The sequence below is a fragment of the Ursus maritimus genome, unplaced genomic scaffold (assembly GCF_017311325.1).
Source record: "Ursus maritimus isolate PB19 unplaced genomic scaffold, ASM1731132v1 scaffold_9, whole genome shotgun sequence".
Lineage (NCBI taxonomy): Eukaryota > Metazoa > Chordata > Mammalia > Carnivora > Ursidae > Ursus > Ursus maritimus.
In genome coordinates this window covers 17,339,684-17,366,017 of record NW_024427107.1, presented here as the reverse complement: position 1 = coordinate 17,366,017, position 26,334 = coordinate 17,339,684, and the positions used below count along the sequence as shown (strand labels likewise).

At 44.5% G+C, this 26,334-nt stretch overlaps 1 protein-coding gene and 1 long non-coding RNA gene across 2 annotated transcripts in view; one reads left to right on the top strand and one right to left on the bottom strand.

The window, feature by feature from the left end:
• Positions 1–685: 685 nt before the first annotated feature.
• Positions 686–24,001, top strand: LOC121101754. The gene is made up of 5 exons (XR_005833790.1): positions 686–809; positions 18,146–18,406; positions 19,063–19,154; positions 19,569–19,776; positions 23,900–24,001. It is a non-coding gene; the product is annotated as an uncharacterized LOC121101754 (long non-coding RNA).
• VXN (vexin) overlaps positions 23,058–26,334 on the bottom strand; it is a 23,484-nt gene continuing 20,207 nt past the window's right edge. The window contains exons 5-6 of the mRNA XM_040626159.1: positions 25,481–25,572; positions 23,058–23,620 (exon numbers count right to left, since the gene is read on the bottom strand). Of these exons, the coding sequence (XP_040482093.1) occupies positions 23,437–23,620; positions 25,481–25,572 (276 nt within the window). The 3' untranslated portion in view covers positions 23,058–23,436. The remainder of the gene's footprint in view (positions 23,621–25,480; positions 25,573–26,334) is intronic.

Here is a 26,334-nt window from a genome sequence, read left to right as displayed (position 1 = left end):
CAGTGGGGTTTTGATTTGTATTTCCCTGATGACGAGTGATGTTGAGCATTTATTCATGTGTCTGTTGGCCATCTGGATGTCTTCTTTGGAGACATGTCTGTTCATGTCTTCTGCCCATTTTTTAATTGGATAGAAGAAACCGGTTTAACCAACGTTTTGACTTTTGCCCAGAGACTGATTTTGGGCTTCTGACCTGCAGAACTGCAGGATAATAAATGTGTGTTGTTTTAAGCCACCAGTTTGTGGTAATTTGTTACAGCAGCCTTGGGAAACTAATACACTTAGACTGCTTTTTGTCTTTTCCTGCTGCTTTTGCAATAAATCTTTCTGCTAACAATCAACTAAGAAAATGAAAAGTTCATGTTTAATGAAAAATTAGATGCTCAGATTTCTGTGTCTCAAGGTAACTGATAATGAACATGTAACTTGAGCAAAGTGTTTGTTGGCATTTGTTGTCCCCAGCGGAGGGCCATTTGTGGCCACAGGGAAAGCAGAAGATACACGTTTGCTGAGAATACATCAGCATCTACCTCCAAAGTTTGTTTTAGCTTTTTTAAAGATTTATTTATTTATTTTAGAGAGAGAGTGTGTGCAAGTGGAGGGGAGAGGCAGAGGGAGAAGGGGAGCGGAACAGACTCCCCGGAGCACAGAGCCCCACCCACAGCTTGATCACATGACCCCCGAGATCATGAACAGAGCAGAAGCCAAGAGTCTGAAGCTCAACAGACTGAGCCACCCAGGTACCCCAAAAGTTTGTTTTAATTTTAATAAGACTGGACAGAAGGATGGTACAGCTGCCGAAGATACACGTATGTATCATTCAGTGAAGTGTGACTTTTCATTAGATCAAATGCCATTTCTTCTAGATGAATTTCACTCACTTTTAATTCCTGGTTTTCTTGTATATACTCAAAAAGTGAAACCACTGATATTAATGTAGTGGCTTCGTTAGTAGCAGAAGAAACGTTTTTGGTAAATAAGTCCTGCATTTAGATTAAAACCAGTTTTAAATGTTTAATCAAGGTATTCAATGAAGGACCAAAGAACTTCAGTATTGGAAAATTTTAACAAATTGCAGCTATTGAAAACAAAGTCGCAAACAGGAAGATAGTGAAATTTACCCTTACAAGGCAAAGAAGCGATCGAACAGTTAAACACAGAGGGCTTAAGTGTTGTAAAAGTTTTAATTTAAAAAATCTATAATTGTGTTTGTGCCTTGGAGGATTTTGACTTGTGGGGTCTTTTGACAAACCCCTACTTTTTATTGAATGAACTTAGATTCTGAAGTGGAATAGAATGACAACTAGAAGGCTGATAATTTTGCAGCATTTATAAAAATATTTGTTAAAGAAATGTATTTTGACCTTATGAAAAATGATAATTCCACAAAAATATTTGGTCTGAATTATTTACACATTTCAATGTAGAAAAAATTAGAACTATGACTCTTTATATTTAGCAGAATTTGTTCTCAGTGTACCAGGTACTTTGGCACCTGTAGAGGGTATTTCCTAACTAAAGATAATGTTGTCCACAGAGGAATCAATTGAAGATGTACACCATTTAAAATTTATTAATCATAAGATATAACTTTGCAGAAAATTGAGGGAACTCCATAAACTAATTAAAACATATGAGTGTAATAAAAAATACACTCTTCAAAATATTTCAGTAAGAAAGATATGACTAAGTAACTGATCAAACTACATAAGTATGTACCAAGAATGACTTTGTTTTCAATATTCAGATAATCCATATAAATAAATTATTTTTCTTATTTTGCTTGAATGTACACGGTAATTAACTACTTTCAAAAAAAGAATTTTACTTTGGAGTAGAATTAATATATAGGGCCACTCATATAATAAATTCAAGTTATCCATTAAAATACATATTTCAAAGTTTATATAATTTTAATTTACTTTTGTGTTCCCTTTTACTTCCAAGCTGCGATTTCTCTCATTTCCTGTAAGGCCTGGGCCACTGGCTGCCTGCGACCTCTTGCAAGTCACATGGATTTTAGCCTTTGTGTTGCTCTCCTTGGGAATTGGTGGTGGTCGTCCTTCTTCGTAACTGCACTTGGGATTTCGCTTCCTCCCAACCCCCTAATGCTGCTCTTGGTAAAACTAACCTGCTCATCTCAAGGAAGCCCTTACATTCTCTTTTCCTAGATGTAGTACTATTTCACATTTCCTCTTCTGGAGGAGAAGACACACACACACACACACACACACACACACACACACAGAACACACACAGGAGCCTATCTCTTGACTTGGTTCCGGTGACTCTTTTTTTTTCCCAGCCAAAAATTATTTCCTTGGAAATCATGTTTCTACTAATTTTGGCATCTGTTTCCTGTAAGAGTTGTTTTGTATCAAATCATGTGCTTAAGTAACCCAGCAATTACCCAATTCTTTAAAACATGTAAAACAAGTTTTATCTTTCCCCCCTGCTGAATATTTAAAATGCATTTAACAAAGCGAAGTAATTTAAAGATAAAAATTCTACACAATTCTGAAACGTGGTTTTAAGGAGACCTGGTCTGGTGACTTGATCTGTGAGAAGCCAATCATCGGCAAATGGTACAGATTTAGATAGATCTTTTGGATACTGTTTGATAGTAAGTGTTTGTTGACATAAACTTTAATAAATAATGTCAGCATGTTTTATAAAATGTTATGAATATGTATGAAGAAAAATACTTTATTTTTTTATTTTATTTTTTTAAAGATTTTATTTATTTATTCAACAGAGATAGAGACAGCCAGTGAGAGAGGGAACACAAGCAGGGGGAGTGGGAGAGGAAGAAGCAGGCTCATAGCAGAGGAGCCTGATGTGGGGCTCGATCCCATAACGCCAGGATCACGCCCTGAGCTGAAGGCAGGCGCTTAACCGCTGTGCCACCCAGGCGCCCCGAAGAAAAATACTTTAAAATCTAAGATCAAATGCATGTTTATCCGCTATTTAATTAGGTATTCTAAAGTCCTTTGCCTAGTCTTACGGTCAATGTGGCTAAAATAAATCTGACGTGAAAAGCAGTTACTAACGGAGCACTTACTGTGTGCCATGCAGTGTATTAGTGATTTTTTTAACATGGGTTATTTAAATGAATCCTCAAAACAATCCTTTGAGGAAGGTAAAATTATTGTTCCCATTTGCAGAGATAGAAGCTGAGATTTAGAGAGGCCAACCTACTTCCTGCGTTTACGTGGGAAGTTATGGAACTGGAAGCTGTCTCAGGGGTGTCTGATTCAACCACATGTTTTAACTACTACTTTATAATAAGATGGTTAGGATAAATCCAGAGGTAGTCGTAGCCAAAACCAAACCCCAAACTATCATCATCTTCAATAATCAAACTAGATAACTTTTGTTTGTTTTTTCTCTCCATTTACATCCCCCAACTTCTTTCAATTCCTTCTGCTCTTTTTGAACTTCTTGAGGCGCCCAATCATAGTCTTTTGCTGCTTTCTTTTTAAAGTATCCTCCAACTTTGTTCTCCACTTGAGTTTATTTTCTCTGTATAGTAGTGCTGAATAAACTGAATAAGAGTTTCTCAAACTGAAGATCCAACAGAGTTATCAATGAGAACTTTAAAATACGTGCTTTCATTTGTGATAATCTAACATCTCCTTGGTGATGGGGTTAATTGCCTTGTTACTGAACTTATGACCATCCCTTCTCAGTGTCAGGGTTTTGTTAATGATGCTTATAATGGCATCTGTGTCCGGTTGGTAAGAATATCTTTAATCATCTGATAGAAAAAGGATGGAGGGAGATGGAATATGTAAGCGACATGTTGGAGCCAAGAGAAGGCCGGATTGGCCAGTAGCTGGTACAGTGGAGGCTTCGTGGTGTTTCAGGTAGAAGGTGTCGGACCACCACGTGTTCACGTTTCTCCAGCGTGATAACTGTGCTGCAGTGATCAGCCCTGCATTCCTGTGGTGTGCGGTGAATTAACTTCAGCAAAGCAGTTCAATTTGTCACATTAAAGCAATAGAGTAATTTGGATTTTATTGGTATTTATGTTTTCCATAGTCAACATACATTTCCATATTTTAAGCTTATTTTCCTAACTAATTGTCTGTTTGTACATATTCAAGTTGCCTTACAATAACAATACATTGGGTCAGTACTGGGGATACAAGTGATTTTGTTCTTTAAGAGGGGTCTGTGCATTGCTCATGTTTGAGAAGCACTATGATAGATACTGCTCAACTTCTTCCTTGGATCACAACGTGGAATACCTTCATCTCAATCCCTTGGGACTCTCTGCTGAGCGCCAACGTGCTAATGCATTAACAAGCTGCTTCCCTCGGATCCTTCTGTAGGTAATGCCTGACCCGACGGGTGGCTTCTGGCAGTGGGGATTTGAGGGCTTCTTGTTGGATAAAGTAAGAGATCATTTTGGCTGGAGGGTTCTGGACATTTATGTTACACAATAGATGCTGAATTTGCCCAAGAGTGAGCCGTGGTCTGTGTAAACTTTTAACGTATTTCTTGGGAGACAGGGTGACCAAATCCTTATGAAGCTCCATGAATGGACGCAGTCCTCATCTCCCTGGACCACCCAACATGACTATCTAGAAGGTTTGTCTATGGCCTCCAATGTAGGCACCACCTAGGCCCTGGTGTCCAATCCCGGCTCCCTCTCAGCCTACCTTGGATATTGGACGTTCTCTCCACACTGCATGACTTAGGGCTGGCAGATGATTTGGGGACTTTATTCTAAGTGAAAGCGGCTGGTCTCGGGGAACCAAGGGAGAAGTCCCTGTGGCTCAGGTCTTCCCCAGGGTCCGTCTTTCCCTCAAGGTGCCATCAGCAAGCGAATGAGCTTAAATTCTGTTGTCAGTGTCTCCGTGAGCAACAGCTCTGGATACTCAAACACAACAAGCAAAGCAAAATAAAATATCCCTTCTTTTATCTTATTATAATAATACGAATTTATCGTGGGTGGTAAAGAAAACACTGATGTAAAAGTAACAAAAGTTAAATCATACATAATCCCATATTCAAAGATCATATTATGCACGTTTTAGTGTCATTCTTTATCTATTTCTTTTTTTTTTTTAAGATTTTTATTTTTTTATTTGAGAGAGAGAGAGAGACAGCCAGCAAGAGAGGGAACACAGCAGGAGGAGTGGGAGAGGAAGAGGCAGGCTTCCAGCGGAGGAGCCTGATGTGGGGCTCGATCCCAGAACGCCGGGATCACGCCCTGAGCCGAAGGCAGACGCTTAACGACTGAGCCACCCAGGCGCCCCTCTTTATCTATTTCTAAATATAAAGTTAGATTACATCCTGTTTCTATTCTTCATTCATATATCCAACAAATACTGGTTGAGAGACTCCTGCGTGCTCTTGTTCGCAGCAGAGTGAGGCACGTCCCGGCCTCTCCGGAATTACAGTTTGGTAGGGGAGATAAGACGTTTCGACAACTATCCCACCCCGATTTCAACAACTCCCGAAGCGGCCAGCACGATGCTCTCTGCCGGGTGGTCGGACACCCACCCACGTCATGAACAAATAGTGTGCTGGGGGATACTGGCTCTGAGAGAGGTCATCCATGTAGGGGGGGATTAATTTGCTGGGGCTGTTACAACAAACCACCACGGACTGGGTGGTTTAAACAACAGAAGTTTGTTTTCTCACAGTTCTGGAGGCTAGAAGTTTGAAATCAAGTTGTCAACAGGTTTGGTTTCTCGCGAGGTCTCTCTCCTTAACTAGCAGATGGCCGGCTTCCCATTGTGTCCTCACATGGCCCTTCCTCTGTGTCTTGCAGCCCTGGTGTCTCTCTTCTTGTAAGTGCTATTGAAAGAGGGTCCCAGCCTTATTACCTCATTTAACTTTTATCACCTGTGTAAAGACCCCATCTCTAAATATAGCTACATTCTGACGTACTAGGAAGTTCGACATATGAATTTGGGGGAACACAATTCCGCCCATAACACATGGGGTACTTTAAAAATTGTCTATCTACTTATTTATTCTGTGAAACCAAGCCTGTGAATTTGCTACAAAAGAGGCACAGTGACTATGGAGGGGGACAAGCACACATGGGGAGCCTGCCTATCTCCACCCCAAATATCTCCTCTACAGCCTGCTACTTGCTCAGAGTTTCAACATTTGACTACAGGCCCTGAGCTGTGGGAAGCTAACAGTTTCTCAATGTCTAGAAGATTCTCTACAGGGAAACAGAGAAGTTGTTTTTTTAAAGACATACCAGCATTAATGCACGATCCAGGTGTCCTCTGAGTCTATGATTCCTGGGACTTTTCACTGATGACCACCCACTGGCATCGCTCTATGTGACACAGTCTCCCCAGCATATAAATTCTTTAGGGTAATTTTCCTCAAAGTGAAGCCACCAACATTGCCACAAGAATTTTTAAATTCTGTAATTTTATTTCAACAGATAATCTTTTTTTATTTTTTATTTTTATTTTTATTTTTTTAAAGATTTTATTTATTTATTCGACAGAGATAGAGACAGCCAGCGAGAGAGGGAACACAAGCAGGGGGAGTGGGAGAGGAAGAAGCAGGCTCCCAGCAGAGGAGCCTGATGTGGGGCTCGATCCCATAATGCTGGGATCACGCCCTGAGCTGAAGGCAGATGCTTAACCGCTGTGCCACCCAGGCGCCCCTCAACAGATAATCTTTTTTTAATTGAAATTTTAGGTAGTGAACATACAGTGCAATATTGGTTTCTGGAGTAGAATTCAGTGATTCATCACATATATACAACACCCAGTGCTCATCACAACAATGGCCCTCCTTAATCCCCATCACCCTTCAAGACCCTTTCTCCACATCCTCGCCAACATCTGTTGTTTCCCAAATGGTTAATTTTAGCCATTCTGACTGGTGCGAGGTGGTATCTCATTGTGGTTTTGATTTGTATTTCCCTGTTGCCGAGTGATGTTGAGCCTCTTTTCATGTGTCTGCTGGCCATTCCTATGTCTTCTTTGCAGGAATGTCTGTTCATATCTTCTGCCCATTTTTTTTTTAAAAGATTTTATTTATTTATTTAACAGAGATAGAGACAGCCAGCGAGAGAGGGAACACAAGCAGGGGGAGTGGGAGAGGAAGAAGCAGGCTCATAGCGGAGGAGCCTGATGTGGGGCTCGATCCCATAACGCCGGGATCACACCCTGAGCCGAAGGCAGATGCTTAACTACTGCACCACCCAGGCGCCCCCTGCCCATTTCTTGACTGGATTATTTGTTCTTTGGGTGATGAGTTTGATAAGTTCTTAAAGATTTTGGATACTAGGCCTATATCTGATAAGGCATTTGCAAATATCTTCTCCCATTCTGTCAGCTGTCTTTTGGTTTTGTTGACTGTTTCCTTTGCTGTGCAAAAGCTTTTTATCTTGATGAAGTCCCAATAGTTCATTTTTACCTTTGTTTCCCTTGCCTTTGGAGACGTGTCTAGCAAGAAGTTGTGGCCAAAGTCACAGAGGTTGCTGCCTGTGTTCTCCTCTAGGATTTTGGTGGATTCCTGTCTCATATTTAGGTTTTCCATCCATTTTGAATTGATTTTTGTGTATGGTGTAAGGATGTGGTCCAGTTTCAGTGTCCTGTATGTGGCTGTCCAATTTTCCCAACACCATTTGTTGAAGAGACTTTTTTCCATTCTTTCCTGCTTTGTTGAAGATTAGTTAACCACATAGTGAGGGTCCATTTCTGGGTTCTCTATTCTGTTGCACTGATCTGTGTGTCTGTTTTTGTGCCAGTACCATACTGTCTTGATGATTATAGCTTTGTAATAAAGCTTGAAGTCTGGAATTGTGATGTCACCAGCTTTGGTTTTCTTTTTCAACATTCCTTTGGCTATTCAGGGTTTTTTTCTGGTTCCATACAAATTTTAGGATTATTTGTTACAGCCCTGTGAAAAAGTTGATGGTATTCTGATAGGGATTGCATTTAATGTACAGATTGCTCTAGGTAGCATAGACATTTTAACAATATTTGTTCTTCCAATTCATGAGTATGGAACATTTTCCCATTTCTTTGTGTCTGCCTCAGTTTCTTTCACGAGTGTTCTATAGTTCTGAGTACGGATTCTTTGCCTCTTTTGTTGTTTATTACTAGGTATCTTAGGGGTTTTGGTGCAATGGTAAATGGGATCAACTCCTTAATTTCTTTTTCCTCTGTCTCATTGTTAGTGTATAGACATGCAACTGATGTCTGTGCATTGATTTTATATCCTGCCATGCTGCTGAATTCCCGTATGAGTTCTAGCAATTTGTGGGTGGAGTCTCTGAGTTTTCCACATAGAGTATCATGTCATTTGCCAAGAGTGAGTGTTTGACTTCTTCTTTGCCGATTTGGACGCCTTTTATTTCTTTTTGCTGTCTGATTGCTGAGGCTAGGAGGATATCCCTGCTGTGTTCCTGGTCTTAGGGGAAAAGCTCTCAATTTTTCCCCATAGAGAATGATATTTGTTGTGGGCTTTTCACATGTGGCTTTTATGATATTAAGATATGTTTCCTCTATCCCTACACTATGAAGAGTTTAAGCAAGAAAGGATGCTGTATGGGGTCACTGGGCAGTTCAGTCAGTTAAGTGTCTGCCTTCGGCTCAGGTCATGATCCCAGGGTCCTGTGATTGAGCCCTGCTTTGGGAATCCCCACTCAGTGGGGAGTCTGCAGAGGCTGAACCACCCTTGCGGCCCAGGAATAAATCCCACTTGTTCGTGGTAAATAATCCTTTTAATGTACTGTTGGATCCTATTGGCTAGTACCTTGGTGAGAATTTTTTCATCTATGTGCATCAGGGATATTGGTCTGTAATTCTTCTTTTTGTGGGGTCTTTGGTTTTGGGATCAAAGTAATGCTGGCCTCATAGAAAAAGTTTGGAAGTTTTCCTTCCACTTCTATTTTTCGAAACAGCTTCAGAAGAGTAGGTATTAAGTGTTCTTTAAATGTTTGGTGGAATTCCCCCGGGAAGCCATCTGGCCCTGGACTCTTGTTTGTTAGGAGATTTTTGATTCCTGCTTCAATTTCCTTGCTGATTATAGGTCTGTTCAGGTTTTCTATTTCTTCCTGGTTCAGTTTTAGTAATTTATATGTCTCTAGGAATGCATCCATTTCTTCCAGATCGCCTCATTTGTTGACATATAATTGCTCGTAATATGTTCTTATAATTGTTTGTATTTCTTTGGTGTTGGTTGTGATCTCTCCTCTTTCATTCATGATTTTATTTATTTGTGTCCTTTCTCTTTTCTTTTTGATAAGTCTGGTCAAGGGTTTATAAATCTTATTAATTCTTTCAAAGAACCAGCTCCTACTTTCCTTGATCTGTTCGACTGTTCTTTGGTTTCTAGTTCATTGATTTCTGCTCTAATCTTTATTAATTCTCTTCTCCTGCTGGGTTTAGGCTTTATTTGCTGTTCTTTCTCCAGCCCCTTTAGGTGTAAGGTTAGGTTGTGTATTTGAGACCTTTCTTGTTTCTTGAGAAAGGCTTGTATTGCTATATACTTCCCTCTTAGGACTGCCTTTGCTGCATCCCAAAGGTTTTGAACAGTTATGTTTTCATTTTCATTTGTTTCCATGAACTTTTTAAATTCTTCTTTAATTCCCTGGTTCACCCATTCATTCTTTAGTAGAATGCTCTTTAACCTCTGTGTATTTGAGTTCTTTCCAAATTTCCTCTTCAGATTGAGTTCAAGTTTCAAAGCATTGTGGTCTGAAAATATGCAGGGAGTGACCCCAGTCTTTTGGTACTGGTTGAGACCTGATCTGCGACCCAGTATGTGATCTGTTCTGGAGAATGTTCCATGAGCGCTTGAGAAGAATGTGTATTCTGTTGCTTTAGGATGGGATGCTCTGAATATATCTGTGAAGTCTACCTGGTCCAATGTGTCATTCAGAGCCCTTGTTTCCTTGTTGATCTTCTGATTAGATGATCTGTCTGTTACAGTGAGTGGGGTGTTAAAGTCCCCTACTATTATCAGTATGTTTCTTTAATTTTGTTATTAATTGGTTTGTATAATTGGCTGCTCCCATGTCAGGTGCATAAATATCTACAGTTAGATCTCCTGGTTGGATAGACCCTTAATTATGATATAGTGCCCTTCTTCATCTTTTGTTACAGTCTTTGGTTTAAAATCTTACTTGTCTGATATAAGGATTGCTGCCCTAGCTTTCTTTTGGTATCCATTAGCATGATAAATGATTTTCTACCCCCTCACTTTCAATCTAGAGGTGTCTTTGGGTCAAAAACAAGTCTCTTGCAGACAGAATATCTATGGGTCCTACTTGTTTATTCAATCTGATACCCTGTGTCTTTTGACTGGGGCATGTAGCCCACTTACATTCAGAGTAACTACTGAAAGATATGGATTTAGTGCCATTGTATTGCCTGTAAAGTCACTGTTTCCGTATATTGTCCCTGTTCCTTTCTGGCCTATGTTACTTTTGGGCTCTCTCTTCACTTAAGGGATCTCCTAAATGGAGGGGCGGGTAGCTGCAAGGCTTGGTGCTTGTAGTTGCAGTGATGGAGGCCCTTGCCCAGAGCATGGCACTCAGTGACACCCTGGCCCACGGAAAAAAATGTGACCCCATGGCTGGTTGTGCCTCTTAGTAGAAGAAACTCTGGACAAAGGACATGGAGCCTAATTTCAGGGGAATGATGCTGTTATGGGCTGAACTCTGTCCCCCCCCAAAAGTCACATATTGAAGTCCCACCTCCCAGTACCTCAGAATGTGACCTTATTTGGGGATAGGGTCTTTACAGAGGTAATCAAGTTAAATGAGGACATTAGGGTGGGCCCTACTTCAGTATAGCATGTCCTCATAAGAGGGGGAATTTGGACACAATTGAAGGGAAGATGGTGTGAAGAGATGGGGAGGGAAAACCACAATCTACAAGCCAAAGAGAGAGGCTTGGAACAGAGCCTTCCTTCGTATCCCTCAGAAGAAATCGATCTTACTGATATTTTTACTTCAGATTTCTAGTCTCCAGAACTGTGAAACAATCAATTTCTGTTGTCGAAGCCACCCAGCCTGTGGCACTTCGTTACGGCAGCCCTAGCAAACTAACACAGATGCCCACCCTACTGTGGTCCACTCTGCTCCCCTTCAAGCAGTGTTTCTAAACTTTCAATAATGCATAGATTTATTTTAAGGAAGGAGGGACATCCTCTTGCTCCACACCTATCCCATGACAATTTAAATCATTTTGAAATTATTTTGAAAGTAGTGTAATTAGTTACTAACATAAAATCAAGCATAAATTTATATTTTTGCTCTTGTAGAATTATGAAATCAAAACCAAATGTTCTCTGTATTAAAATGATCAGTTGAGAAGATATTTGCAAATGACACATCTGATAAAGGATGATTGTCCAAAATTTATAAAGAATTTATCAAACTCAACAAGCAATCCAGCTAAGAAATGGGCAGAAGACATGAATAGACACTTTTCCAAAGAAGACATCCAGATGACTAACAGACACATGAAAAGATGCTCAACATCTCTCATCATCAGGGAAATAAAATTCAAACCCATGATGAGATACCACCTCACACCTGTCAAATTGGCTAAAATAACAACATAAGAAACAGCAGGTGTTGGCAAGGATGTGGAGAAAGGAGAACCCTCTTGCGCTGTTGGTGGGAATGCAAACTGGTGCAGCCACGGTGGAAAACGGTATGGAGGTTCCTCAAAAAGTTGAAAATAGAGCTACCCTACGAGCCAGCAATTGCACTACTATGTATTTACCTCAAAGATACAAATGTATTGATCCAAAGGGGCACCTGCACCCAATGTTTATAGCAGCAATGTCCACAATAGCCAAACTATGGAAAGAACCCAGATGTCCATCGACAGATGAATGCATAAAGAAGATGTGGTACATATATACAATGGAATACTACTCAGCCATCAAAACCCCCGAATTCTTGCCATTTACAACAATGTGGATGGAACTAGAGGGTATTATGCTAAGTGAAATAAGTCAACCAGAGAAAAACAAATACTATATGATCTCACCCATATGTGGAATTTAAGAAACAAAACAGAGGATCATAGGGGAAGGGAGGGAAAAATAAAACAAGATGAAATCAGAAAGGGAGACAAAGCATAAGAGACTCTTAATCATAGGAAACAAACTGAGGGTTGCTGGAGGGGAGGGAGGTGGGGGGATGGGGTAACTAGGTGATGGACATTAAGGAGGGCACGTGATGTAATGAGCACTGGGTGTTATATAAGACCTATGAATCACTGACCTCTACCTCTGAAACTAATAATACAGTGTATGCTAATTAATTGAATTTAAATTAAAAAAACCACCAAGTATTTATTAGGTTCCTACTTAAAAAAAATTATCATTTAGTGAACACCCCCCCCCAAAAAACATGTTAGATAATTGGCTATCCTTACCGTATATATTATTATCCCTATTTAATAGGCAAGTAATCTGAGGTGAAAGCCTCTGATTATCTGCAAAGTATGATCAAGATCATTCTCCGTCTTTCTCCCTGCTCACCATCCCCTCAAGTTCACGTTGACCTGTAGTGTCATTTCTAAACCCCATGACAAAGAGTCCAAACATCTTGCCCAGGAATGCTACCTGCTTTCACAGTAAGAGAAGTCTCCTTGAGCTGGTTTCTTTGCCCTTTCCTTCAAGTTTTTTGTAACTGACTTACCTTTGGAAGGCGCTCAGGCCCTTTCCCTTTCTTGGCAAAACTTGTCCTCATCCTTTCAGTACCCACCTTAAATGTCCCTGACTCCCCTGGTCAGATGCTCACTCCTTTATCTTCCCTTAGCCTCTGAACGCCTCCACTGTGACTTGGATCAGCTGGTTTTTGAACTGGTTTATGTCAGTATCTTCCACTAGACTGCTTCAGTCTTCAAGGGCGGGGACTGTCTTTTTCATTTTTGCATTCTCTGTGTCTGGCACAGTTTGCTGAATGGTCAGTTTCTCCTTTCTGAAATCATCCTGCTTTCCGATTCTAAGCTTCTTTAAACTCCTGGTCTTTCCTATTTTTCTTCCTGACTGCCATCACACATTCTCACATCTGATTCCCTGAACTCACTAGCTCGCATTTCCTAACGTCCTATTCCTCTTGCTTGCCCAGTAATTCCAATACAGGCGCTGGGCAATTTGGTGTTTCCTTAGGATCACTTTTGCATTTGGTTGTCGTACAGGGAAGGCAGAGATGGTACTTCAAAACTCAGTATTAAATTGTAGCGGGGGATGTTGCTTCTTATGTCCCTGTCACAAATCCAAGTTTCATGTGAGGAAGGGGCTTCATTCTGGAGATCCTATGCAGATGACTTGGGTGGGAATTAAGGCCATGGTTTTGTATTCATTGCATTTCCAGGCAATGTAAGGGCCCTAGAGGTGTTCCGAGGCTGGGGAAATGTTCTCACATCAAGAAGCCTACCTGTTTTATTCTGTGCCCTGCCCACTCCCAGCACACATGATACAGGAATTTTATGTGAGGGAGCCTGGGGCACTGACCTGAACACCCTCGCATACACTGTTTGTGCTGTTGCCCTGGACACTGGGACTACAACCACTGTCTTTCGCAACCAGCTCACCTGCTGAGTAATAGGCTGGAACACCAGGCAGCATTTCCTCCCTCTGAATATTAGCTGTGGTTCTGGTCAGGAACAGTGGAGTTTCTACCCTTCTCTTGGTCCTTAAAATGAAAGACTATCCAACAGAAAAGATGATCAGAAATGTGGAAAGTATCCACGCCCTTTGCCCTGAACCCAGAGAAGCAGGTAGGCGCCGTCTTCATGGTGCGGACGTTGTATAGGGATGACACTTTAGGAGCCAGGACAGTCGCGAGCTGGGGACACCACCGTTAGACTTGGCACTTTTTCATACTTCCCTCCCTCCCCTGACCTTTGTCCAGCAATATTAACTAGTGCTAGAAAAGTCCCCGCCTTTGCAGAGGAAACCCAGAGTACAATGACCATTTCTTCTTTAGAGTGATTGTCTATTGCAATCAATAAAGCGTGACGAGCCCCTGCAGGCAGGAGCCATGGGAGCTGTTTGCTGTGGGAATGGTGGGTAGAGGCAGGGGTGTAGTGTCTAGGCAGTGAGAACCTGAAGGCCAAGGCATCGCTGCTTATGTTACCTTTTCTGCTGGAACTCCCAAGTGGAGGTTGGAAGGTGTGAAGCGACCCAGGAAGCATATATCCACTAGGAGGGAACCCGCCACTCCCCGGGAAGCACAGAGCACCTGGTATTTCTGAACAGTGTGCCTGGGTGTGTCCAGACTCCCCAAAAAGCCTTACTCTAGTGCTTCTAATGGCAGGAGATCATAGAGTTATGCCCTGGGGGCCTCCAACCTAAGAGCAAATTTTCTTTTGCGGATCATGTTTGGTTTGTGTGTGCTGTCTTGTTAATTTTTAAGACATTTTGAAACACTCCCAAACTTACAGAGAAATTGAAAGCACAATGCAAGTAACTTTTTTCCTCTGCACCGTGTAAAATCAATTGCCTATATATTTGTTTTTTTTCAAAAACAAAGTATATTTGATTAAACTTTTTTGATTTTAACAACCAATGTAATGAAAGTTTAATAATAACATTTGTTTTTATAGTGAGAATTCAAATTTTTAAATTATTTTTTTCTTGGCTATTTTTTTCAGTTTTATTGGCATATAATCGACATGTAACATGGTATTTATTTAGGGTGTACAACACAATGGTCTGATATATGTATAAGTTACAAGATGATCACCACAATAAGCTTAGTTAATATCCATCACCTCAAATAGTTATAATTTTTTTTCTCGACTTGAAGATCTAGTCTCTCCCTCACGCATTTGTGTTCTATGAAGATACCACCTCAATAATACTGGTGGCTTCTGAAAAAGGCACTGATATTGAAAGGGAGGGAAGGATGCTTTCATTTTTTAATGAATAGCTTTGGTATTGCTTGATGTTTTTTCACAGTGAGAGCATATTTATGCATTACTAGGTTGTTTTAAAAGTAAATGAAAAGGGGATCTCTTGGCCTTAGCGCCATCTCCTTGGAAACCTCTGCACCATGAGAGCCAAATGGAGGAAGAAGGAAATGTGCGGGCTGAAGTGAACAAGAAGAAAGATGAGGCATAAGTCCAAGTAAACCAGCAGCTTGTGCACTCATGGAAGCCACCGCAGAACTAAGGAAAGCCAGAGGCCAGGGACGCTGGTACAAATTGCTGGACTGCATGCCTACTTTCTAGAGGTCAATTCAGTGGATCTAGGACATCCATCCATTTCTGAGAGGCTCACCTTGCTTACACCAACACAGTGCATTTTGGTCCTTTGCCCTGGACCTGTGACTTTCCGGACTAATTCTGTTTTCATTTGTGGCTGAGTGTAACATGTAACAACAAATCATCTCTTCTGCTGTCTTAGCTGAAGGAAGAAAAGTAAACAAAGAGGTAAAACAAGTAATGAAAAACATTTTAAAAGAGTAAGTTGCTGGCATCATGTGCCCCCTACAAAGACGTTCCCCTATAAAACCCCAACAGGTGCACCCAGTCAGGAAACTCACAAGGATATATGGCTGCCATCTATCTGCATACCCCACTTGTGTTTCTCTAGTTGTCCCGGTGGTGTCCTTTATCTCAAAAGGTCCAACCTGCCTTCTCTCTGGGTCACTGTGGCTCTGCCCTCCCACCCTGCATGGAGGCCTAGCTTGCTCTGCCGGGCCAGACTACCTTAGGACTGGGTTGTCCACGCAGGGAAGAGCAAGAGGAAGAATGAATATATGTAGGGTGTTATTTTATATATAAAATAATATGTTATATATTACATATTTTACAGAATATATATAATGTATCTTGTTTGATACAACCCTTCCAAAGACACCTCAGGCTTTAACTGAGATATTTGAGTGAATTTTGCCTCCTCTGCTGCCCCTTCAAGGCAAGCCGCAAGGCAAGTGTGTTTGTGTGTGAAAGCCCCCGTGCCGGGCACATGACACTTGTCCCTGTTAAGGCCCCTGAGAGCACTGTACAAATTGGACATCTACATGTAATGGGTTTATGTCCAGGCTGGCCAGCCATGGCTGCGAGGTCTCAGACAAGCAATGGACTCTCTAAGCGGAGGGAGCAATTATAGCACTGTTGGACTATTGCATGAGCTCAGGCACTTTAAACACTTAGCACAGTGCCTGGCATGTGGTAAACACCCAAGAAGTGTTTGCTTTTACGCCTGCACTTATCTTAACGTAAAGAAGTCTACCACACCATGCTGGAGGGCCGGGGGAGAAATGTGTGTTCGCCTGTGGCTTCGGGTAGCGCCTGGCACACAGCCCCGGGCAATGAACTGCAAGTGAGTTTCTCCAGTTTCTGAAGCCAGGATGGCTCTCTGCCCTTCCCCTCCTCAGGCTGGAGGAGTAGAGAATAAATAACCAGAGCATCCAGGCATCCCTTCTCCTCTCCACGTCCTACTTCTTTCCCCAGTCTCCACCTCTCGCCACATCCTGAGGAGGAACACAGTAGCAGATGGGAGAAGTGAAACAGGATGAAGCTGAGTGGTCTCAACAGCACCCGGCTCCCCAGAGGCTGTTGGAGCAGAGCGCTGATGGCTCAGAGCCTGGCCGGGGGCCCTAGGAGAGCCAAAACGACAAAGAGCTTTGGCTTTGTTTTGGTTTCTTTATGCTGTGGCAGGAGGGAGGACCCGGAGGTGGAAATCCCCCCTCCCCCTCCCCTACCCCTCTGCCTTGGAAGGTGGTTTCTCCAGACAGCAGGAAAAAAGCTACCTCCCTGCTCCCAGCCCACTTCCAGACTAGCCACCTGCTCGCTCTACAGGGCAGGCCACTCTGGGACTTTTCATGACAAACAGTCTCCTGGGTTGTTTGGGGATGTGGGGTTTGTGTGAGAGACTGGGGAGCCTGCTTTCCTGATGAGGTCACTGTTCGTGAGCTATTACCTTGCTTTTCTTGGCCAGAGCAAGCAGCAGGAATGCCTTGGAGCGGTGTTTGTTTGTGAAACATCAAATCCCTGCCTAGTTACGCCCAAGCAGGCCATCTTGCCTCCAGACCCCAGTCCCTCAGTAGTTCTTCTGTCTTTAGTCCTGTGGGTCCAGGTGTCTGTTACCTGCCTCGGAACAAAAGGGCTGCAGCACGGCTGAGGCAGGATGGGCAGGGGCTGGCTTCCCTCCGGGAGCGGGAGGACATGGGCAGGGCCTATGGTCTCCTGGGCCAGCGTGCTTTGTAGATTTCATTTGCAGGCTAATTTCGCTAGTAGGGAATATGGGCAGGAGGCCAGGGCAACGTTTGGCAGTGAGGGGACATCTCCCAGAGAGGGAGAGCTGTTTGAATTCACAGTGAAACCACTGTGAATTCCTGCCCTCCACTTCCTGCCTGTGAGCCGGTGGCCGTTGGCCGGCACTGACCTGGCCCGAGTGGCCCGAGTGCAGTCATCGTGGGCTGCAGGCACTAACCCGCAGGCCACACGGAGAGGGGGGAGTGGGGAGCAGGTAGCCTGGGCCCCTGCCAGCCTGCAGTTCCTGCCTGCCAGCTGCTGACGGCCTGGCCCTGCAGTCTGGCCCCAGGCTCTGCAAACGATTCTATTTTAGGTTGCTGACTAGCTCTTCAGCCCTCATTCCTGTCTTGAGCTTCCTGAGTCACTTCTCCTCACTCCCCACTCTGCTTCTTTCTGAATGGAGTGGATTAGCATAACACCATATGTTAGAAGAGCAATTCACAATTTATAAAGCTTTTTTGTGCACCAGTTCTCTTCTGATCTTTCATCAGCCTGTGAGGTCCACCAGGCAGGTAATTTTAATCCATGTTTCACGGATGAGCAACAATGGAGGCTCAAAGAAACTCAGGCGGCTTGATGGAGACACACACACAGACACACAGGCACACTGTAAGACTCTGTGGAGTTGAGTCTTAAGAATCAGGCTTCCTGTCTTGAGTCTGATGCTCACCCCCACCACCCTCCATGTCTGGGTTTCCATGGTATAGGGCACTGACAAATGAGACCCTGCCGGACCACCTGTGGTGGCCGTTTCTTTTCTTCTTGATGGAAGACGCTTGCTTCTGGGGAGCATTGCACTTTGAATCCAAGGCATTTAAAATGCTGATGGGGGATAAGTGGAATGCTAGACAAAGTAGAGAAAGTAGCCTGAATTTGCTCCCCAATTAGGGGCCCTTAACCCCCTCCTTTCACCTTATCTCCAGGTGCCTAAGAAAGCCTTTCCTTCATTCCTTGGAGAAATAAAGGATCGATAACAGTTTACACTGTTTAAAGGGCTACCCCTCCGGACCTTAGCTCACCTTACAATTATGTGGTCTATGCGTCAACTTACAAGACAGGCACATCCAAACGCATTGTCTTCTGAGAATGAATTAAGGAAATCTCACTAAAATGGAGTCAGGAGTTTGCACCAGGAGCTCTCACACCCTTCCGCTCCTCATCTATTGCTAATCCAATAGGAAAAGGTGAGTTTTGCATGTGGGTACTACTTGACTAACCCAGCAAGAGGAAAGAAGGCTTTCTTCTTCCCTCGGCAACAGCCCAGCCAATGAGAGACAGGCATAACTCAGCCAATGAGAAGCCACTATACTTCAAACCCCCAGTTTACTCCAGTGGGCTTGTAGTTTACAACAGCCCTTCCACCTTCCCGCTTCCTCTGTAAAAGAGCATTCGTCTCCTTTGTTTCCTGGACTTACCTACGGTTTTGATGTAGTTTGATGTCCTAGAGTGCAATTCTCTGCTATTCCTTAATAACCCCATATTTGCTAGTAAAAGAACTGGCAGTTTAATTTTTAAGGTTATTAGCCTCCAGGAGAAAGAACAAATTTTTAACAACTGGCACAGCATGGACAGACGACGAATGAGAACAAACATGGGCCTTAGCACTGAGTGGGTCTTGCAGCCCCCCTGCCCCTCCATAGTGCTAGGCATTACGTACAGCTGCTGATCCACGGGGAGGTCTGCAGGAGTCCCAGGAGGGGCGCTGGACAACCAGGCCAAGGGGGGTACTGTGGGGAACTCTGGGCATTGGCCGTTGCCGGCTAGTACAGAAGCACTCGGACATTTCCACACATGCACCGCCACACTCGTGCACACCATTGTCTTGTTTAATCTTTTCGAGGACATTTGGAGGAAGATACTATGTTTTCTTTTCAACGATGGAGGAAACTGAATCTCCGTGACTTTCAACAGCTTCTCAAGCTCTCGCAGCCAGTGAGTTTCTGGTATTTGGGCAAGTTCACCGCATGGGGTACGCAGGGTGGGAAGCCTCTTGTGAGAGAGAGGAGGTGGGCGCCCTGAGCAGGCCGGGGACACCACTGAGGGCTCAGACCCCACCAGATGTCGGGGAGCAGGGTGTGGGAAACAAACAGAAAGAAAGGTGTGTGTGTGTATTGATGCTGACTGGGAAGATGAAAGGGGGTGGGGGGAGCAGACACGGAGAGACTGGGAATAAGCCTGCCCTCCTCGCAGGTTTGCTGTGGCCAGAACTAGTCCCGAGAGAAACAGTCATTTTCATTGTTCGTTCTGCCTCCTGCCCTACATGTGAACATTGTCACCCAGAGAACGTGACCACGTTTGGAGCACTACCTACGCCATTTCGTTTTAGAAATGTGTCTTGTTCGTCAGGGTCTGCCGATGAACAGCTGATGCCTGCCCCCCACCTGCGGCGATTGCCAGGCTGCAGAGAATCCTGAGCTCTGCGGATCGTGATGTGAGCGACACGCTGGTTCTCCCTGAAGAATGCGGGGTCCAGGTGGTCGAAGAGTTGGAAACCCAGTTTGCTCTTCTGTGGATGGAGTCTGAAATGTTAATCAGCGCTTGCCTAGAATTCCAGGTACCCCATCCCCCCACCCTGCTGTTTGGGGCTGGCAAGGATCCAGATCCCTCCTGTTCTTCCTGGAAAAGCACAGACCCTTCTCAGGCCATCAGGCAAAGGTCTGGTGGCTTGCCCCCTGGGAGGGGAGTCCAGCCTCTTGGCAACCTGTGCTCCAACGACCCGGCCCAGGACTCGGGATTTACGAGGTCTCCAGGAGTGGCAGCCCTGTGGGAAGGGCTTATGATGTGAAGTGGTGCGAGCCTCTCTGCTGGGTTTTCCCACAGACGCCAGCTAGGGGCTAGGGACCAGGTTGACATAGGCCCAGCTGCCCTATCAATAGCAGGGCCCATGTCAGGTTTCTTCTGCTGCCGCTCCCTTGACAGCACAGGCCTTTTCCCAAACTAGATGCTCCTTCCCAACAAAGGATATTAATATCCTTTGTGAGTTGTACCAAGTCCAGAGTGACCAAAAAACAAAACAAAACAAAACAAAAACCCCAAAACCCCAAATAACAAACTTCTTTTCTAGGCACGTGGCCCGTCTGCAAAATGAAATCTTCCTGTGCACGTTGGCAATGCGTTCACCACAGACCTCTCAACAGAGGCTGACATTACTTATATTTAAAAAGAAATGCAATTCCCGAGGATTAGAAGCCTTGGGAGAGTGATCTCCTTGTGTTTTTCCTTGCTTGTCCCTAGGTCTCTGCCAATTTAGAGTCAGAGACAACATGTCACATGATTCCTTTTAAAATTGGGCTCTGGCTGCCGCGGCTCTGCCTACCCACTGCCCATCTGCCTACTCCGAAGGCAGCACAAGGATCGGGGTTGGGGGGGGACTGCCAGAGAGCACACAAGTAAGAACTGAAATATGTGACTGGACCTGGTCCTAACAGAGGCGATTTTATTACCCTAAATGTCCTGGAAACCCTGTTGCCTCTGGCGCGAGAAGACTCCAGGCTCCGTCATCCTGGACAGCAGTCTGAGCTAGCCTTGGCGCCCTTTTGCAGTGGCTGTAACGTGAGTCACAGCGGCAGTCTCCAGGGAGGCTGAACATGAGGTGGGCACGGAGGAGAAGGGCTCTGTCTTCCCTGGCCTCAGGGGACAGAGGCCAGCAGGCTGGGATGGCCACTGGGCCCCCCGGGATTTGTGGTAGGGACTGAGGGCTGGGTATCAGGGAGGAGGGGGAGCCCAGAGACGACAGGTCATGCCAGGCCAAGCCCTGTCAGAAATGGCCCGGTGTGGACTGTTGGGCAGGGCCCGTAATATCAAAACCAGACATTGCCTTAGGATGGAAAGAACATTCTGGATTCTTTGTCACAATCCTTTGCATTTAGGTAAAGGAACAGTGAGGTCCAGATTCATAATTCTTTCCCTTTGTGAAAGCCTTCTCTCATTCGATGAGTGAGCCTCATACTTTTGTGGTGGTTTATTGATGTCACAAACAAAGCATACTTTATTTTTATTTGAACTGGTCAGTTAATACATTTTATGCAAGGCAAACACTTTGTCATGAAATATTTAAATTAAAAATAAATAAGTTAGTTCCATCCTACAGAAATCTCCAGGTGCCACATACAAATGGAGGATATCAGCTATAGACTAAATAAGTTGAAATAAATAGTTTTAGGATACTCTGATTGATAGGTCCAGCATAAATCACCTGCTTTGTCCCTAACTGTGCTCCAGGCCCCATTTTCTAGACTGTGCAAGACTATTTGTCCGTTGAGACTAGGCCCTCATTGAAAGAGCACTCGATGTCCGAATCTCCAAATCACATTCCAACGTGAGGGTTGGGTGCTGAGCATCTAAAATAATGGCTGAAGGGCAGGGATCAACAAGGCCGAAGCCCAGAAGCCCAGGCCTCTTATCTCTCCATGCCTCCTTAACGGTTCACCTGGAGATGTGGAAACGGGTAACTTAGCAAAAGGCGACACGTGGCCAGAGTGGTAACCTATGAATAACGGTTGAGACTGGTAACGTGGCCGAATTCTTCATTGTACCAAGACATGGCGATTTCCAGCTGAGTCTTAGACTAAGTTCCACCATGGAGTGTTTGATTTTGCTAAATGGGTTAGATTAATTTAAGCTTCTGAATTAGAACACCAGCCTTCTGGGGGCAGAGTTGAGGCTACAAATGACAGATATGCAGGACATGTGCCACTAATGACCTCCACAGGCCGGCATTTCTAACTGACCACTAACTGACCACGCCTGCATCTCAGACTCCACCTCCACACAGCCCTCTAGGCGGCCTCTGCCAATCATCTGCGTTTAGCATTTGAGATGAAAGTTGTTTACTAACCTTGATCCTCCTCTGTGTTCTGAACTATTCTGTGTGAAGGAATAGATACACACACCAGGCACTGAAGCCTGACGCCCTGTGGGTCAGGCACCTTGAGACTAATCATTTAACTGCCTTAAACTGTCATCTATGAAATGGATAAGGACACCTAACTCAGAGCTGTTAGACAGGGAGAATGTATGTAAAGTGCTCAGTGTCATGTCTGACACATGGTAGGCATTTAGTAAATGAGAGCTGTTATTATATTGTCATCATGAGTCTATTGATGTTAACGATGGGACGGATGATGACATTTCCATTAAAAGAAGGAAAGCACGATATTATATATTAGGTTAAACCATATGAAATTGTTCGATTGTTTCTGACCTACAGAGATGGCAATTTCTCCAAGTTCAACCCAATACGTAATGGTGTATTTCATTCAAATCACTTGCTTTTTCCAATTTTATCAAATTTTTCCTTTCAAACATTGCCCCCAGAGACATACTCCTACCCCTCAAAACCTTCCTCAAATCAGTTGCTAAAATAAGCAGAGCAAGGAGTCTGGTGGACTTGAGGACCTAGTATTCAGTTCCAGTAACTGTATCTCCTAATGCCTTGGCTTCTCCATCTATAGACTGGGAATAATTGTGCTTTCTTTAACAGGGGTAATGGATAGGAAAGCACTTTCAAAAGTTAAAATCATTTTGCCAATGCAAGGTATTGTTAATTTCACCAGACTATGCCACTTCAGAAAACATTAGCATTCCACATTTAATTTTTAGTCATGTTTCTCTATAGAAAAGCTGCACATAAAAGAATAGAATTCATGCACTCATGCCAAATGATCGATACTGATCTTGACAACACTGTCAAATGGATATTAGAACTATAAGTAAATATATAGCGCTTTGTCATTAAAAATTGTACCTTGTTAAGATGAAATCAATGTGATAAGAGGAATAGTAAGAACCACTGTGTTTACAAGTGCCTCAAACATCAAGCTCTTATATTTATACCAGAAATCACACACATTAGAACAACTCACAAGGAAGACTGAGGGATTGCCTGCTTCCTTCCTTGGAGGTCTTTAAAATGGGTTGAGAAAGTTTGATTGTGGTGTGGTTTTGCTTAAAGATAGGGATATAACCGCTGTGACCTCCCAAAGCCACTTTCAGACCAATGGCTTTATCGATTCTAAGAAGGCACACTTTTCTTTTGCCTTCCAGGGGAGTTCCTTGCCTGTACCCTAAGCCAGGGCTATTGGTGAGTAAGAGATGGTGACGTGTTTGGACCCGCTACTAGCAGACGTGAATGTGGCTCAGTTCCAATCTGGAAGTTTTCTCCCCCATATGCAGTGAACTTTGGCCAACGCAGGGCACCTGGGGACGGTCACCTCTAGTCAGCCTCAAAGGCACTGTTGGTAGCTCCCACATATTCAGACTTCTTCTTGTGCCTTGTCCACATTTTCCGGAGGATGCTAGGCACACCGCAGGAAGCACTTCCTGTCAGCGGTAGGGAGGCTTCTGCTCCCTGGGGAAGGGTTGGATACTCCTCAGTCATCTTCTTGAGATGTCTGGATCTAAAGAAAAGCCAGGGGTAGGTAGGGAGGACAGTCATTTCACAGAGCCAAACTTTTAATTTTCGCCGTCAAGGAGTAGACCGAGCTCTTACTTCTCCTCTGCTCACACATCCTGTGACCAGGATGGAAGGGTCACTGTTGGGACACACATATGGATGACTTCTTTTGGAGGATCCTTACATGGGGTGAGGGAAGGAGGTGGCTCTGGGCACAGTGGTTCATGGCTCTCAAGTTCTGCTGTTGTCCTAAGTTCTCCTTTCCCACCCCTCCCACTTCTAGACCAACAACCTTGATGGAAAGGGCAAGCTTCCCCCAGCGTTAAGCTATTGAAAGAGTCTGAGCCCTGGGGATGAATCCTGCTGCTCACTGACTGGCCTCAGGCAAGTGACTTAATCTCAGCCAGCCTCAGTTTCCTCATGTACAAAAGGGGGGTAATTTCATCTAACTCACAGGACTTGGGAGGAGAATGAAATAAGAAAGCATTGGGTTCATTGTAGACCTCAATACATGTTTATCTTTCTCCTTACTTCCTCTCCCTAGGTGAAAGAAATGGCCTTACTTTTCAAGAGCCAGCCTCCAGGAACACATGGCAATGGGAACGTCTGAGCTCGGAGAGAAAGGAACCATGGAGAACCCTCTGGACACAGCTACGTGGAGCAGAAAGATTGGTGTGTGCAGCTCAGTAAGCTGTTGAGGGCTCACTCCAGCTCTCAGCAGCAGCTACTGATGGTCAGGGGCATTTGCCGCTAGACCTTCAAACAATTTACATGCCTTTCTGACTTTTCTCCAGTTAGGGCCCGGTCCATTGAGTGACTTCGTTTTTATAATTCTTTCTAGATTTTCTTTTATCTAGAAGAGCTTCACATTGGGCTCTTCCTCCTTGGACTCTAAGCTTCCAAGGTGTGCACCCCTTGGGTTGGTGTTTTAGCCTATGGTTCCTCCAAAGTGCACGTCTCATGTGCTCCCAAGGATGTGTCTTTCCAACTGCTAGATTGTAGGTTTCTTGAAAAACAACAGCCACAGTTTGTGCTAAGTTCTTCACATATCCCATTCTGTTCTCACCATAATACTTCAAAAGGGGTACTATGATCATCCCCATTTTTTGGCTTTTGTTTTGAAATAAGTGAGGACGTGGAGGTTACGATAACTTGCCTGAAGTCATAGCAGGTTAGTGGTGGTGCTGGGCAAGCAAGCAGCTGGGAGCCCAGAGGCCACACCCTGCATCACCCCCTAAGCCACTTTTCTGCTATGTGCGGTATGGACAATAGTGACGGGGGCATAAATGTACATGTTGACTTGAGTCGCAGACGCTTGCTTGCCTTCTTAGCGCAGCCTTGAAGGCAGTGAGGGAGTTGCTGGTGCTGGGGGAGGGGTCTATTTACTCCTGCTACTCCAGCGGCTGGTTCTGGATCAGAGTTAACAGTAACATGGAGGTTATACATTAGGTTTGAAACTTTTGTATCTTGCATATTTCTTTACCTTTGGACAGGAGCCCTTCACCTAATCCACAAGGCATTTCTGACACCGCTGTGCCTACCGGGAGGCTCTGATAATGACCTGTGATTACGTTTATCTAATTAACCAAAAACCCTCCCAAATGACACTTCTCCAAGTCTAAAGAGTGGTGTTAATGAAGTGGAAACCATCAAAAACACTTGAGCTTAATCCTGGGGAAACAGTTGATGAGGCGCTCCAGAGACCCAGGATTATTGCCCTCATTAAAAGGTAATTTAAAGCTGGCATGGATTTCGTGTTAGCATCTTGAGAGTCTGTAAGCCAGGCCACCTGTTACTCTTCTGCGAAGGACCAGGAATGGGTGGTGAGCCCCGCCAGCAGCGGGTGGGGAGACACGGCACTTACCCTCTTGTCAGAACACCTCCATTCTCCGAGCCCGCGGCCGCCGCCTCCAGCACACCAGGGGCTTTCACTGAGATCCGGGCCACCGGAGGAATCTGGGTGGTGTGGGAAGGGAGTGGAAGGTGAGGATGTGGTCACGGTCCCACTGACCGGAGCCAGCTGAAAGGGGGATGGCTCCATCCATCCACCAGCTAGGACAATAGTCCTCACACTTTGGCAGGCATCAAGACTGCCCTGCGGGGCTTGTGAACACCGTGCTGGGCCTGCCTCAGTTTCTGATTCAGTAGGTCTGATGTGGGCCTGAGAACCTGCATTTCTAACGAGGTCCTGGGTACTGCCAGTGCCCACTCTGAGAACCACCGACCCAGAGAACTTGAGAGAGAGCACAACTCAATCTTACCTGACTACTCTGTACCCTCCCACTCCCCTTGCCTGTGTTCACTTTGTTGCCAGATCCTGCAGATTCGTGCTTTGAAAGACTGCCCAGGTTAGGGCCATCCTCCCCATTTCCTCTGCCCTAGTCTTCAGATCCAGTCACCCGGGACTTCTTTGCTTCCCGCCAGACCCGCCACTAATCCCAGCCCCTCTGGATTTGCAGCCCCTCCCCACTGCAGACTAGACTGAGGCCAACTCTGCAGCCTGTGCTCCCAGGCTCCTCAAAACCCGGCTCCCCCTCACTATGCAGCTTTACTCTGCATCCGCCGTGGCTACTGTGACAGCTTCCGTCCCAGCGGGGCTGGTCCCGCCTCTCCTCATGCTCGCGCTCATCCCCACACAACAACGAATCCTTTCCTCAAGTGCATGCACAGCTCGCATCTCCCCTCGGCTTTTCCTTCACCCTCTGGATGGAGCCTCGT